This window comes from Hyperolius riggenbachi, chromosome 3 (assembly GCF_040937935.1).
Source record: "Hyperolius riggenbachi isolate aHypRig1 chromosome 3, aHypRig1.pri, whole genome shotgun sequence".
NCBI classification, from domain to species: Eukaryota; Metazoa; Chordata; class Amphibia; order Anura; family Hyperoliidae; genus Hyperolius; species Hyperolius riggenbachi.
The window spans coordinates 414253993-414270755 of record NC_090648.1 but is presented as its reverse complement, the minus strand read 5'-3'; the positions used below and the strand labels follow the sequence as shown (position 1 = coordinate 414270755).

The 16763-nt window shown below is 44.0% G+C and overlaps 1 protein-coding gene across 2 annotated transcripts in view; it reads right to left on the bottom strand.

Moving 5' to 3' along the window:
- Positions 1-15421, bottom strand: part of NDFIP1 (Nedd4 family interacting protein 1) — a 68751-nt gene extending 53330 nt beyond the window's left edge. Inside the window, exon 1 of one of the 2 annotated variants that reach the window (XM_068277488.1) lies at positions 15253-15421. In XM_068277488.1, the coding sequence (XP_068133589.1) occupies positions 15253-15285 (33 nt within the window). In that variant the 5' untranslated portion in view covers positions 15286-15421. The remainder of the gene's footprint in view (positions 1-15252) is intronic. The other variant, XM_068277489.1, reaches the window with a different exon arrangement.
- Positions 15422-16763: the final 1342 nt, after the last annotated feature.

The following is a 16763-nucleotide window of genomic DNA, read 5'->3' as shown; positions in this document are numbered from 1 at the left end:
GTTGTCACTGTCGTACAATGCAAAGGATAAGTTTGAAAGCACTTTTTAAGAAGAAGCCTAAAGAACTAGTTTATCACAAACAAATTTTATAATGGCACAAGTTTAACATACATTTTATACTTTCTAGGTTTATGAAGTACATATGTGAAGCTTGTTAGATGTTAATATGGTCACTCTTCTCCTCATGCACGAGCGTAGCCATACTGTGCCTACACAAGTGTGGCAGCACCTGCACAGCAAGCCGAAGCCGCTTGTCCATGAGAAGCTCTGTGCTACACCGCTGTTATTCGTGCAGTATGGTGGCGCTTGTGCAAGAAGAGAAGTGCGCCCGTAAACTTCAAGGGGGTCCCCGTCAGCTGCGGTGGTCTGGAGGAGGACGTGGGAAGGCTCGGTCTTCTTAGGTAAGGATCCAAGGGCTTCCCTCTTAGGAAAGCATCTTATTATTTTTTTATCTGCCTCAGGTTCTCTTTAAAAACTCAGCTTCTTTATAAGCTCCAAGGTACTGAAGATGTGATGTACGACTACCCCATGAGATTAGTGACCATTTGAGGACATGGTAAGCTTGTGATTCAGCATTTCTGTAGTCTCAGAGCTGACGTCCACACAGCAGAGTACATATCAAGTTACTCCAATTCTCCTACAAAAGCTTCATTGCTCTGTGCCGCAAAGAGGAAATTAAACTCTAGCCAACAGTTTTATGCCGATTCCTGTAATAGGTTCTGCAAGAAGTCTGCTCAGGATACTTAAAGTCCAAATCCAGAAGAAAAAAAAATGTTTTTCTAGATCTGTGCGGTAACACGGTTGCAGAACTTGCATTTGTCTGCCTAGAATCTCCCTGATTAGCTTATGTGATATAATATTTATTAGGTATTTGGTTAGCAGCCCACCGACTGGCCACTTCATGTGCTTTGGGCAGCAATCTTGGTACATACGGTGGATTAAACTCACTCTGGTAGCAGTCAAGGTCCTCTAGGCTAGAGACAGTGTACGGAACTCGGCCCCAAACTGACACCAGAGGAATAAAGTCCAAATCACTGCAGGCGACAGTACTCATTCGTATGTATGAGACATTAGGCCTGTACACATGCTAGAAATGTTCTCGCCCGAGAATCGGATGAATGGAGAAGAAGCAACAACTGAGGGAGGTAGGTATAACAGACTCTTGGCTCCCTTTCAACATAGGTAAAACTCCCTTAGAATATAGTACCCCCTAAATACAGGAAGGTAATGCACCCTCAGTATACTGTATAGGGCCCCTTAGTTTAGATAGGTAATGCCCCTTTCCGTACATAGTACCCTCTCAGTACTGATAGGTAATGACCTCAGTATATCGTACCCCCTTTGTATAGGTAGGTAATGCCCTCTCAGCATGGATAGGAAATGCCCCCTCAGTATATATTACCCCCTCAGTATAGATAGGTAATGCCCCTTCCGTATATAGTAACCCCTTAGTATAAATAACTAATAACCCCTCAGTATAGATAGGCAATGCCCCTGCCCCAGTATATAGTACCCCCTCAGTATAGAGAAAGGTAATGCCCACTCAGTATACAGTGCCCTTTAGCATAGATGGGCAGTGCCCTCTCAGTATATAGTGCCCCTTTAGTATATTAGCCCTATATTAGTGCTCCCTTCTGTTGTAGTTCTCTCGGTGACCCTATAAAAGCATTTCCCCTATGCAATGCCCCTATAATAGTTCCCTCACATAAAGTTCCCCCATAATAACACTCCCCCAAATAATATCCTCTCATATCCTGCTACTCCCATATACAGTAGTAGCATAATTAAACTAACGAAAGTTCTCTACCAATACAAGGAATCAGAATCTTTTATTTCGCCAAGCACAACTGGGTTGCGCCCGGAATTGGTTTTGGCAGGTACAGGGCTACTAGTGTGAAACAGGACATACATACAAATACCACAATAATTTGTTTAACATAGCAAAACATCGAGATAGCTTCTAATTTTGTCCAGTGTGAGAAGAGTTCAGAGAGTTGACAGCTGAAGGGAAGAAGCCGTTTCTGTACCTTGTCGTCCTGGTGTAGATGGACCGGAATCTCCGTCCTGAGGGAAGATGGCTGAAGAAGCGAAAGCCCGGGTGAGATGGGTCCTTGATGATCCTCAGAGCTCTGGAGCGCAGTGTGTAGTTAAAAAGATGTTCCAGGGAGGGAAGAGGTTTCCCAATGATCATTTCTGCTGATCTTATGACCCTCTGTAGTTTGAGTCTGTCGTTGGCAGAGGAGCCAGCATACCAGACCAAGATGGAGAGGAGAAGTTCCTCGTCAGAAGTTCCTGGGCCATGCCGAACGTCTTCAGTTGGCGGAGGAAAAATAGTCGCTGCTGGACTTTTTTCTGGGTGGAGGTCGTGTTGGCTTTCAAAGTCAGGTCCTTGGAAATTGTAGTGCCTAGGAGGCATGCACAGGGGACGCTCACCACTTCCGTGCCTGTATAATAATGACCCCACACACAATGCTGTTGAAGCTGGATTTAGGCATCTGAGTACATCTACATAGTACTGTCCTGTTGAATAAATGGCAAATTCTATGTCTGGAGAGCTGAGTCCAACCCCTTACTGCAAGGGTTTGCACTTCCCAGTTAAATAATAAGTGAACGATCTCACCCTTCAACATCTTCTGGCTGTGACAGCTGGATACTTGTTTGTTGCCAGTCAACTGTTTGCTCTTGTGGTGTCTGATAAGAAACCTGCTGATAGATGTGCAGGAGAAGTCCAGTGTGTAAGGAAAACTGGAACACAGAAATGCCAGCGGAAGTTCTGAAGGCAGGTATTACCACTGGCCGATGATCAACTAGTTTTTCTCTAGTAAAAGATTTCTCAAGAAGTTGCTGTAGTAGTAAGTTAACCTTTTCACTGCCACACTGCATATCCACGAAGGGTCATGCCGGCAAATTAGATTGCTGCAGAAGGGGAGGGGGAGATGGATTTCTGCAGAAATGCATTGCCGAGGCGGGAAAGAAATGCGCAGGATTCTAGGTAGGGAAAAGAATGGTGGGGGGGGGGGGGGATTTGAATCCCGAATCCTTCCGAAGATATCAGGATTCTACAAATTTGTGGTCCCATCTCTAGTCTCTGTTTCATCTGTCATATTTAAGTTGCTATGATATCCTGTCTACAACAATTAAAATAACAAAATTATAAAGGATGATACATATTAATGTGGTTAGCAATCATTGCATAAACAGTTTTTGTTTAATTACAACAAAACTTAAAAAAATCAGGGCAGGGCAAATGACTGAGGATGCAGATAAAGACCTAATTACTATGGTTTTGGAGATTGCTGAGAACATTATGCTGGGAATACACCATACAATTTTCTGTTAGATTTATCTGTTAGATTTAAGGGTCCCATACACTCAAGCCGATTTTTGGCCGATCGATCAAAATCGATTTGCGGCCGATTTCAATCTATCTGGCAGGCTGGAAAATCTAGGTCGATCTGTTGAGATTGCTTATCATTTTGCATTGGCCCTAATGGAAATCTGATGGCAAAAAAATGCCATCAGATTGATTTTCAATAGATTTCAAAATGAAATCTATTGGAAATCTGTTTCTAGTAAAAAATATTCCTAAACACATCAGATAGATCAGAAATCCATCTGATGATCTATCTGCTGCTAATCTAAGGAGTGTATGGCCACCTTTATTGTAATTAGATTATTTTCTGTAGAGACTGGTCATTATCTCTGGTGCATTGTCTTCTGGTTATCTCCTGCTGAGTAGAACAATGCCTAATTGCTGGGCAGATAGATGGTTAGATAGATAATTTCCAACATGTTGGATTTTATCCATCTGGCAGGTAGATCTAAAGCCCCATCTACACGATACGATTCTTTGTGCCATTTTGCAATGGCAAATCGAATTGAATCGAATCCCGATCGGACATGTCCGATTTAATCGGATCGTAAATAGAATCATATTGTGTAGATTGGGCTTTAAGCCTCATCTACACGATACAATTTTCCATCAGATAGATGGATCCATTAGATAGATCTTATAAGGAATTGCATAGTGTGTAGACGTCCAAATTGTTCCAGATCAATTTTGCGATAGATTTTGCTTTGATAAGTACCCAAAATCTATTATAAAATCTACTGCAATCCGATTGGAAATTATCTAATAGATCCGTCTAATAGATCTGGATGTGACGGAAAATTGTACCGTATAGATGAGGCTTAACAGAAAATCTAACATAAAATTGTAAGGTGTATTCCCAGCATAAGGGATTCTGAAAACCTAGCCTGCAAGTTGTGATAAGGATCCCTTCACACTATGTGCTCTGCCCTGCATTTTAACGCAGTAGGCCAGTGATACACAATGTCCACACACTTTGCTATGGGCCTTACCCACAGGTCTATTGTTTTGTTGTCCACTGGGCACTGCCACAGAAATGTCCCACAGCACATATTGTTCCAGAAAGTGTACTGCAGTGCCAGTCAGATGATGATTGGCACACCCGCACTTTAGACCACCAGCAGGCAATGCAATGGAAGTACTGAGTGTGGCAGTGCTCATGTCTAGTGTGTGCGACCCTTAAGGTTAAAAACTTCACATGGGTCACGTCAGGCCACAGAATGGGCTACTTAAAAGGGAACCTAAAATATCAGGGGTATAGGGGTCAAAAGGTTTATTTACTTTTAAATAATGCGCATTGCCCGGCTGTCCTGCTGATCCTCTGCCTCTAATATTTAAGCCACGTACCCTGAACTAGCATGCAGATCAAATATCAAATCTGACAAGATTAGCTGCATGCTTGTTTCAAGAGGGTTATTTAGACCTTACTGACCGGAAACATCAGCAAAACAGCCAGGCAACTGGTATTGTTGAAAAGGAAATAAATATGGCAGCTGCCATAGGTCTCACACTTCGGGTTCCTTTTAACATGTAAGGAATTGGGAGCTGCAGTAATGTGCACGAACCAAAGTGAGCACTTTAGTTAACCAATCCTGTTCTGAATGGAGGCACGTAGATCTTGATCCAGCCATTAGGCTCATTGTACGCCTGAAGAAGTGGGAGTGTTAGGGCTGGTTCAGACGGGCGTTTTTGTGGCGTTTAACGCAGCGTTTCAGACGCAGCGTTTTTTGGGATCTACTGCCATTCCATGCAAGTGAATGGGAACGTTTAGAGCTGGCTTTTGCAGGCTTTCATGAAAGCCTGGCAGTAGATCCCAGCGTTGCGTCTAGTCTCAAAAGCAACATGCTGCTTTCAGAGGCAGTAAACGCGAGGAAACAATAGCAGAGACCAGAACTGCTAGCCTTGAACGCTTTTCAAAAGCCTTCAAAAGCTAGCTTTTAAACGCTGGCGTTTAAACGCTGGCGTTTGAACGCAATGCCAAGCAAAAGCTCAGCAGACGCCCGTGTGAACCAGCCCTTAGACTGCTGGGTCATGAGCTTAATAAACTTACCCTTATTACAGCTATTGCAGTTCTTTGGAGAAAAGTCCACTATTTCACATTGATTTTAATATTTTATATGGTAGGTTTGGTACCTCCTTTCCTGTTTATATAATGTTGTTCTATTGGCTCGTGAATGGGGAAAAAAAAAAAAAAAACACATGTGCTGCTACGTGGATTAAAAACAACCATGTGGTTCAGATGGCAAGAGAATGAGGCACAAGCAAAGCTGTGTAATATCATAGCCTGCAGCTCTGAAAGCTTTGCTGCGAGTACGAAAACTGACAGGTAACAGAAGTGATAAAGGACCACATACACACACACACACACACACACACAAAAACAAACACAACACTCGGTCACATTACTTGTGCTCACAAAAAACAAAAAAAACTCTGCCACATGACTTGTGCTGGTAGATGGGCTTTTATCTTTTCAAATGGATTCATTACATATATTTATATATGCACACAAGTCTTATCTCATTTTACTGTGAATAGTTTACAAAGGCAAATAACTGTTTCCACAACTCGACCCATCACCCATCTACAACAAAACACTCCTACGGCCTCAGGCCTCTACACAAGGTTTCCCAGCACAGTTCAAACATCTGCCATTGATCATTCACTGCTCAGACACATACATAGAGCACTGTGGTCATAGTTAAGGTACGTGCACACAGTCTACTTACATCACCTGGAATTATTATTTTGGGGGTGCAGTGTTCTCCCCAGGCTCTTTTAGCTGGGTGCTCCACCCGGCTAGATTTGGTGACCACCCGGCTGTCATCGGCTCACCTCCTCACCTCCTAATATGCTGTAAGCAGAGTTGCCCTGCATTTTCATCTCGTCCCACCCGGCTGCTTTTTCATGCCACCCGGCTACTATTTCATGCCACCCGGCTGGAAAAAAATTCTGGGGAGAACACTGGGGTGTTTAGGCGAAAACACAGTGTGACTACAGGCATCTGTCAGCCTTGTAAGCCTCCCCTTCAGTGACGTACTATTGCCTCAGGGATTGAGTCGTGATCCCGGCCTGGTACATAAGGTCAATGAGATGCAAATAGTTCCGAGTTGATGCAGGATTATGGAAATTTATACAGCTTGAAGATGGACCAAATCAACCTCTGTCCAGGTGGAATTCAACTGGTCTATTTTCAAGCTGCATACAGAATTTGCATAATACTGCATTAACTCTGAATTATTTGCATCTCCTTATCCATCCCAACTGCCAGGCATCGCATGTGTAAGTGGCTTTAATCTACACTTGGCTGAACACTGTTGTAGTTCCCACTGTGGTCTGCAGTGTACATCTACTGCAGGAGCTTTTCCTTCAGTGCTGGGCGACAGTCCTTGTATGTGCGTAGAGGCTTCACTAATGAAATGAACTATCACAGCTTTGTAAACTTACTTTAAACAACAAGGGCCAGGGCCCACTAGCAGCGCTTTTACTGTGCTTGCTAATTGCCAACAATCAGCAAAGCAATAGGACAGGGAACCCTATGAGGGTGATACTGCTACATCCCTTGCATTTTGTATTAAAATGCAAACGCGCCACCTGCAGCATTTTCTGAGTGATTTTTATTGAAGGAATTTTGCTAAATTGTGCATTCCTTTAAAATCTTTAGGAACATTTGGGCAAAATTATGAACAAACTGCAATCATTTAAAGTTTGTGATTGCTAGTGGGTTGTGGCACTAAGGTTGCAGAGCACCGGCCTTTAGCACTATGTGCCCACAGGTTTCATGATAGCATCTGGGAGTCCCCTTTAAAGGACTTACGAGGCCACTAAAAAAGTAAAGTACCTGCATGATGTTTAAATGCACGGAGGACGCCATCCGTGCCCCCCATGCAGTTACGCCGGGTCCCCTTAGTAAAATTACCCCCCCCGTGCCGCTTGCGACCCCACAGTCGCGAGCGGCACGGGGGGCGATTTCACTAAGGGGACCCGGTGGAACTGCACAGAGGGCGTCCTCCGTGCATTTAAACATCATGCAGGTACTTTACTTTTTTAGTGATTTTGGCCTCGTAAGTCATTTAAAGGGGACTCCCAGATGACCACCCTCCTCTCAGGAGAAATGGCTATAGGGGTACAACATACCCCTTACCCATTTCCACAAAGTATTAAATGAAATAAAAAACACAAATCTTTGAATTTGGCTCCAAGGCACCCCATTTTGGCTATTCCAGCCTGCCTGGGGGACAATGTGTTAAAGAGCCTTGGGAGGAGGGACCCCCACATCATTTTTATTTTAATTTCCCACACTCTAAACATAAAAAAAAAAAGTTTCAAAAAATAGGTAAAGTTGCCAGGGATCTTTATACAGCCATATTGCAGCTGTATAGCAATCCCTGGCCAAAGCGTTGCAACTTTGGAGGGTTTTCCAGGGGGTCCGTACCCCCTGGAAACCCCTTCATGAAATTCATTGCCCTTTCTTTTGGCATATGTAAGTTTACACTACCGTTAGGTTTGCTACATTTACCGCATTTAAATATATTTTTTTCTATGAAACGTTAAAATCAATTTTCTCAAAAACTATAAGGTCTTTTTGACATTTTTTTCCCTCTTGTATCCACTGTCACCCTCAACATACCCTGAAAATTAGTTTTTTCTAGCACGTAAGATGGCTTCTCTATTAACCGCTAAAGTTTGCGGCCGCTTGCCTTCCATTAAAGTCTGTAGGAAAACTGTGAAAGCAATTTTTTTTTTTTTTATAAATCGGGTTAGACGCAAATTTCGAACACCCCTGCGAACTATTTGCCGGTAGAACAGTTCGGCCCAACTCTAGTCACTGGTATACCAGAGAGACATGTACTGTTGCTAGGTGGAGGAGTTATAATGGCATAATGCTTGGTGAAGTTTCTTCTGGCAGGTAGGATAAGGAGGAGTACAATGACTCATGCTTCACTGTCAAAGATCTGGCATGGCAGACAAACAAGCTTGGGGGACCCTGCTCAAAGTATACCCGGAGGGTACATATGCTACGCAAAGGCCTTTTCACTGCTCTATGCCATGCCGTGTCCCCTTTACAACATTCTCAGCCCCCCCTCTGCGACCCCTCAAAATTGCCAACATACAGCTCATCGGCATTCTCGAGGGAAAGGGGCGTCCCCTTGCAGGAGAGGCACGTCTGTAAAACACTCAGTCTGGGAGTCAGAACTCCTCTACCTCCTCTTAATGGCTCTTCAGCATTGTATCCCACACCTTTGCCACCTATCCCCCACCTTTATGAGCTCTGTGCTTCTCGGATGAGAGCACTGAGCTCTGTATGCAGCGTCTTGACCCCTGAAAGTGAAAGTAAGCCATTAAAGGTTTCAGGAGGTCCTTGCCCCCCGGATCAGGTAGTATGTTTTTTTATTACAAAATAACCCCAGCTTGGGTTCTCTTTAAGCTGGATTCTTGGCCAAGATGGAAACAAATGACCAGGGCTGTGGAGTCGGTACAAAAATCTTCCGACTCCAACTCCTCAGTTTATGAAACCACGACTCCGACTCTGGGTGCCCAAGATTGCCACCAACTCCGACTCCTCAACTCCACAGCCCTGCAAATGACTGCTTTGGCTTAATTCCATGTAGCGTGTGCCCAAGGCTTTACAGCGGACCTGAACTCAGAACTTCCTTTCTGCTCTAAAATATAAGCAATAGCATATTGCTATTTGAAAAAAACATTTCCTTGTTACAGCTGATACAAATTCTGCAATAAGTCTGCAGTGTGTCTACTTCCTGCTTTAATGGAAGTAAACATAGGGCTAACATCCTATGTTTAAAAATTAGCTGCTCTGCCAAGGCAGCCAGCTGTCACAACTGAGAGATCAAATTACAGCTGTAATTAGTCACAGATGAGGGGGAATTATACAGGTTAAACTCTAAATACATACAGGGTGCATTTCTCGATGTTTTCCTTCTGTCATGTGCAAGAGTTCAGGTCCACCTAATTACAGCCTGAAACCATATGAAACTATCTGTGTATTAAATGCATAATGTGTGTGGGAAAGGCGGTAATTCATAACTTCTAATCCAATACAAAAACAACATGTATCATACCGTAGAAAATATTTTTATTTTGCAATATTTTAACTTCCCACCTGTACTCTCACTAGGGGACTGGAAGAGACAGCATCCCCGTAAATAGGTGTAGAAATGTACTGCACATAATGAAAGCAACTGACACGTGAAGTCATCCTCATCCAGACCTGCAATCTAACTACCTGACTTCCTCTCCTGGAATGCTGCTGCCTGACTACTGACCACAAGCCAGCTGACTGATGGGACACCAACCTGGCCTCTAGAAAGCCCCATACACATTTTCAATAACTGTCCCTGAAACAACTGGAAGAAATCTTTTGGGGTGGCATATTATGACTGATAACTGTACTGACAGATTCCTGAAGCCTCTATAGAGCATCCTCTTCTATGTTACTGTAACGGCAGGGGGGGGGAGGAAGGATGAGTGGGAGGCGGCACCCTGCTGTAGAGACCACAACAGAAGTACAATAGCATTAGCTAGTATCGATCCATCATTTTCAACATAAGTGAATTCCAACCCTCGCACTACCACCAAGTAATAGCAAGGCAAACATACAAAAAAAGCGGCGAAGGGTAATTTGGGCACAGGGTGGAGCCGAAAGACAACTCAACCTGCTCCTATAAGAGTCCTGGTGGCATTAATTACTATTACCCCCCAGACTGCCATGGACTTAGGGGAAAGCCGTAATTCGGGTGCCAGCTACTGCTGGAGGCCGAATTACGCTGTTTTTAAAGTAATTTGGGCTCCGTCTTTTGACAGTGCCCAAATTAATGTCTGCCCGCCGTTGTAGCCATAATTCACATCACGGCTTATGGCAGCCTCCAAATCTCCAGCGCCGTTTTGCACTGTTACAATAGCCTGGACCCCTTCCGCCCTATTTAGAAAAAAAAATATCTTGCTAACCTTCATCTATGTTCACAGTGGGGTGTTGCATTGCAAATCCCCCAGAAGCATTGCGCATTATACAAAGTATGCTGCACTGCAACCATTAACACGCACTGCATTCGCCGCACCACTTACGTGCCGACATAAACGTACCATAACCATTACAATATGATGCCATTGCCACAGTTTTGTATATATATATTATATTTCAAGTGGAAATGTATGTTTTAACTAGAAATAAACATGTATGGTATGCATCAAAAAATGCACATTTGAGAATGAGTGCGCAAGAAGAAAAAAAAAAAAAAAAAAAAAAGAGTGTGAACATAGCCCAAGTCGCACGTTCACAACGAGACTTTTTGCTAAATGCATTTAAGTCAACAAGGCATGAGAAGACCTCTGGTTAGGCCTGAACGATTTTAGGAAAAAATTGAATTGAACGATTTCTGTCTAAAATTGCGATTTCGATTCGATGCATGGTTTCCTTCCAATCAAGCTTTGTTCCCTCTCTTTGCCTAGTTGTTCCCTCCTGTCTCTTTGTACCCCCTTTGCCTCTTTATGCCTCCCCTGGGTCTCTCTCGTGCCCCCTTTGTGTCTCTGTGCCCGCTCTTTCTCTCTGTGTCTCTCTGTGCCTCCACTGTCCCCCAAGCTGCATCAGTTCTGGACATAGCTTCTAATGCACTGAATACTTCCTGTATGTCATGTGACATACAGGAACCCGGAGTTTTGCCAAGCACACTTCTTCAAACTTCCCCCATGTGAAAATGACGTGATCGCGATAATTGCCGCTTTGACGATTCCGAAATTGTGATCTTGGTGATCACGATTTCGATTTAAATTCGATTTATCATTTAGGCCTACCTCTGGTTATCCAAATGTATCCTCAGTCAGAAAAAAAAAGTGCTTTTCAAACATTTTTGCAAGTTTCACAGTTCATCCCTACTAGCAAAAGCCAATCTTGCGCAGCATATGCATCATACAGCCTCAGGGAACTATGCAAAACATGCTAACTCAGCTCACCCACAGCAGTATTTCCACACTCAACATTCCATGACACAATCTGTGGAAACAGACTTGCACAAACACAGAATTCATGTCATGTGACACCATACAGTGTCAGCTGGCAAGGCATAGCCATGTGCCAGATTATCAACAATCACTGGCTGAGGGAGGCAAGCTTTTGCTTATGCAGACAAATAAAGCAATCGTCTTCAAACTAAACACCACCAAGTAAACTCTGTTCACAAAATAAGATTTTTGTAGTACCCCTTTTCATTAATGAAGTCTAAATTACTCATAAACAGTTTCATAAATAAACAAAAATGCCTGGTAATGTGCTTGCTCAATAGATGGAAGGTAAAAATAATTCCAGTTTGCATGCACATGTGATGCAAACTACATCATGCAGATCTGAACTGCTGGATAGAAATTCTCCCCTGGCACTATCAATGCAAATTTTGAGAAACTTTCAAAACGTTCTCTGCATATACAGCTATTTTCTATTTCAACACTAAGGCCTAGTGCAGTGTTTCTCAACATTTTATTGGTATGTACCCCTTTTAAAACCCAGTAATCACCAAGTACCCCCTAGCATAGTAAAAATTATCACAAGTACCCCTTGACAAATATATATTTGATTGCAGTACATGATAATTGGTTCTAAACAATTTCTAAGCATTTACTATTGCTTTTAACTAGCTAGAATGTTAACTTGGTGTTGTTTAAATAAGATTTATCATTTTCTAAATCTCTAAATTTGTTATTCTTGGTTAAGTATATCAAGCCAGAGTACCCCCTGGAACCATCAGAAGTACCCCCTGGGGTACGCGTACCACACGTTGAGAACCTAGGGCCTAGTGCACACCAGAGCGGTTCGGCTGCGTTTTTCAATCCGCTTGCGGCTGCAGATACGCTTGGGTAATGAATTTCAATGGGCTGGTGCACACCAGAGTGGGAGGCGTTTTGCAGAAACGCATACTCCCGGGGTGAGGCATTTTTAGGATTGTGGATGCGTTTCTGCCTCAATGTTAAGTATAGGAAAAACGCAAACCGCTCTGAAAAACGGCAGTTCAGAGTGGTTTTGCAGGCGTTTTTGTTACAAAAGCTGTTCAGTAACAGCTTTACTGTAACAATATATGAAATCTACTACACCAAAAACGCTTCACAAAACCGCAAAACGCTAGCTGAAACGCTACAGAAAAATAAGAAAAAGCGTTTCAAAATCTGCTAGCATTTTGCGGATCTGCTAGCGGGTTTTGGTGTGCACCAGGCCTAAGGCCTCTTTTCACAGAGGCGCTCAAACTTATTGCTTGACCCACTGAGTTGTGCTCCCATTTTTGCCTGCAGAAGCGGGGTCACGCCCGCGAAATGCGTTGCATTTGTGGAGTTGAATAAATTACTTGACAATTCTATTTTATTGAGACTCAAGTGAGTTTTCTTTTTTTGCAAGAGGGAGGTGAGTCTACCTTAACATCCCCCTCTCCTTTTAAGCGGTTTTTAAAACGTTTTACTCTGGCGCCTCTGTATACCGAGTTTTTGCTGATCTTCTAGTCCACCCTGGGTGGAGGGGTGCATCCCCATCTACTATCTACAGAGAGCGACTTCTTAACCTGAGTGGGGTCAGGTCCTAATGCTCCCCACCTGCATTTAAAGTGGTTGCCTATTGGTAACCCGTGTTTGTGAGTATATATATACATAAAATTGTATTGAACTCTTCATTTTGCCTGACAATACTGCACCATATTGGGCTCTCGATTCTCTTCTTGTTTTTAAGCACACTCTTTTCTAAGGACTGTTGAACTGTGTGCTCAGCAAGTAGTTACCAGGCAGCAGTAGGCAGATACTAGGCAGCAACAAGCAGTTACCAGGCAGCAGTGAGCAGTTGTGAGAGTTTGAGAGGCATTTCACTGCCTATCAACAGTCCGTGGAAAAGAGGCCTAGGGCTCCTATCACACAAAATCAGCCCATACGGACACAAAAGCAATGATAGCCCAAGGCTATCACATTGCTTGCTATGCAGTCCAGCGGGCACCGACACTGTAACTAACTGCATGGAGTGTGTTAACTGTATGACATATGCATTTACCACAGAAGTGAGGCACACTCTTACTGTATGCCTGTGTTTCGGGAACATTGCAGTGCAATTGAAGAATAGCAACGCAATATGAATGGTAAAAAGGGGCCTAATGTTTACCCTGCACTAAGGAGGTATACACATCCAATTATCATTGGCCAATTTTCCCACCAGTACACACACTAGGTTAAAGTTGGCTCAGGTGAATAAGGGCCACCTCAATCGACAATCAGATGTGTAAACAGCAGCCCCCAACATCCACCTGGGCAGCAATCAGCCAGGCGGATCCACTCAGCCAAGTAACGGCCAATTCCTTTGTATGCAGCCCACCGCATGACCACACATCTGTGCCACTCCGTTGACCCAACACCTCCCTGCACTACAACAGAACACGTACAGCTGACTACATGTCCGTACAGCAGCCTTAGTCCAGCAGTGTCGCCTGAGGGATTGGGACTCCCAATGCTGGTCGGGCAAAATCAATCCAGCATGTGTACAGGCCTTAAATGTAGTATGAAAGCTTACCTGCACTATCTATTCATAGTATTCAAGATCTTGCCCCTAGTATGGTTGAGGTGACACAGTGGGAGACCTCATAGGTAAATTCCGCTAAAGTGATTGGTTGCTGTTTCAACAGGTCTCCAGTGACAGCACCCTCTACAACTTGAACCGTGTAATTGGTTGAATAGTGTAGGCATAGTTATTACTACCTAGTACAACCAAAGATGTAGAGGTTGCTATCAGAACTGTTGAAGCAGCAACCAATCATGTTAGCGTAACTTCCCTATGAGCAAACCCGCTGAGTCAACTCAACCATACAAGCACAAAAACCTGTTAGCCCTCATACTACCTGGATGTGGTATAATTCACCAATTGGCCATCTGCAAGGAGTTTGTATATTCTCCCCGTGTCTGCGTGGGTTTCCGGTACTCCGGTTTCCTCCCACATCCCAAAAACATACAGATAAGTTAATTGGCTCATCCCTAAAATTGGCCCTAGACTACAGTACTTACACTACATAATACAAACATAGACATATGATAATAGTAGGGATTAGATTGTGAGCTCCTTTGAGGGACATTTAGTGACAAGACTATATATATATACTGTACAGCACTGCGTAATATGTCAGTGCTATTTAAATACTTAATAATAATAATAATAATAATAATAGGCCAATAAGAGTTGGCTTAACCCCAAAGCTGAATTTTTCTATTCAGGAAGAATACGGTAATGGTCATGTATGTTCCAAATAATAAAGAATATGAGGTTCATGCGAAAAGCAATAATACTAAAGCTGTGCTGGTCACAAAACTCCTGTGGGAAAAAACAAACTAGTAATGGGATCAGCTCTACTGCCATTAATCAGCACTGCTGCTGGAATAAACTGTCCCTCGGCAACCAGATGATCCCTGCTGCTGGGATTATATCTGCCTGACTGGGCATCATCTCCTCATCATGGGGGATGCCTGATGTCTCCACTTCCTTTCTCCACTTTACGTCCAATAATAAAGAGCTGCAAATAATTTCGACTCAGGACGATTACAATTTAAAGCAAAAACAGATTCCGATGTGGCAGCAGTGCGCTATATAATAGCCGGGAGTACCATATGTCTGTGCGATACGCACTGATCACCTCCCAGCCAGGTCCAGCACAGCCTGGCCTGCTTACCCACAGCCTGTGCTGCTGAGGCGGCTTCGTGCACGGCGCCAGCAGCAGGTCTGGTTATAATGAAGCCACAGGCCGGGTTCTGCAGTTCCGGGTGCGAAGCTGTAATACAACACTGAGGCAAGGCCTACTACAGCCTGGCTGCCAATCCCCGGGCCTCGCCTAGCCCGCTCCCCCGCCTGTCCGCCATACCTGCTGGTATCTGCTGCCGCTCTGCTCCGACATGTCTGCAAGAGGGACCCGGGCACGGCTGGATGGAGGATTCCGGGAACCGAGACCAACCAAGGCGGCCGGAGAGAACCGAGCCTGTGACTCTTTACTGCAGAACGAGATGGCTAATGCTGTCCTATGGAGGGGGAGGAGAGAGCTCGACTCAGTCAGCAAGGAGGAGGCTCACTGCAAACACACTGGCCACTAGCTGTGTCACTCTACTTCTCCTTCCTTCCATCCACACACCTAGCACAGCCTACTGTACATAATGTTATTATGGGCAGCCATATATTATGTTCCATCCGTCCACACAGCTAGCACAATCTAATATATAGGTCACATAGCTCCCAGGGCGAGGGTGTAAAAATCTCCCCTCTGACTCCAGCACGTAGCCAGAGGTGCCCCCCAGTATTGAGTAGCCCCAGTAATAGTTATCCCGAGGTAGCCCCAGCCCCCAGGATTAGGTTAGCCAGAGGTAGTGTTGTAGCATATTTTGCAACCTATCAGAATTTGCATCCTATAGGTGAAGGCAGAGGGGCTGAGAGATTAGTATTAAGGCCTGTACCCAGCATGCAATTTTAAAGACCGGTGATTTTTCTGAGTGACAAGCAGTCGTCTCTGCGATCTTGCGATTTGGGTACAGGCGCGCGATCACGAGAGCGACATGCGCTGATAACGACCATCATGGTGGATCGGATCTTTAAGATCCCTGACGACTCCGCACAAAGTACCGCGAGTCCGCGACTGATTGACTTCCAGTTCGTACCCGTCATGAGTTGGAAGAGAAATTACTGCACGCTCGTCGTCGTCGTCAAGAAGAAGTCGCTGGACCCGCTGCATGGCAAGTACATAGCTTTAGGCAGAGGGGAGGTTAAAGAGAATCTGTACTGTAAAATTCTTACAATAAAAAGCATACCATTCTATTCATTATGTTCTCCTGGGCCCCTCTTTGCTGTTTCTGCCACTCCCTGCTGCAATCCTGGCTTGTAATTGCCATTTTTATTAAGTGTTTACAAACAAAAGACATAGCAAGTCATAGGCTGAGAATAGCTCAGTGTGTGAGTCATACAGAGTGAGCAGGGGGCCTGGAGAGGGTGTGTATAGCTTCTATCCAATCACAAGCAGCACAGCACATTCCAGCCTGACTGCCTGAGCCCGACAGCCCCGACAGAGGAGAGAAGATTAGATCATGTAACAGAGATAACACAGCCACTGTGCAAATAGGAAAGGCTGCAGTAAGCCAGAGCACATTAGAACAGGTATAGGAACAATGCTCAACATTTTGTTACAGAGTCTCTTTGTAACGATTGTATAACGTATTTGTGTAGCAACACAGACCTCTGATTATTGTGTGATCTGCAGAATCACCAATAATGCAGACTCTATACCTGATTATGTGGTAATCTGCAGTATTAATATTTATTATTATTACTTAGTATTTATATAGAGCCGACATATTACGCAGCGCTGTACAGTGCGTGTGTGTGTGTATA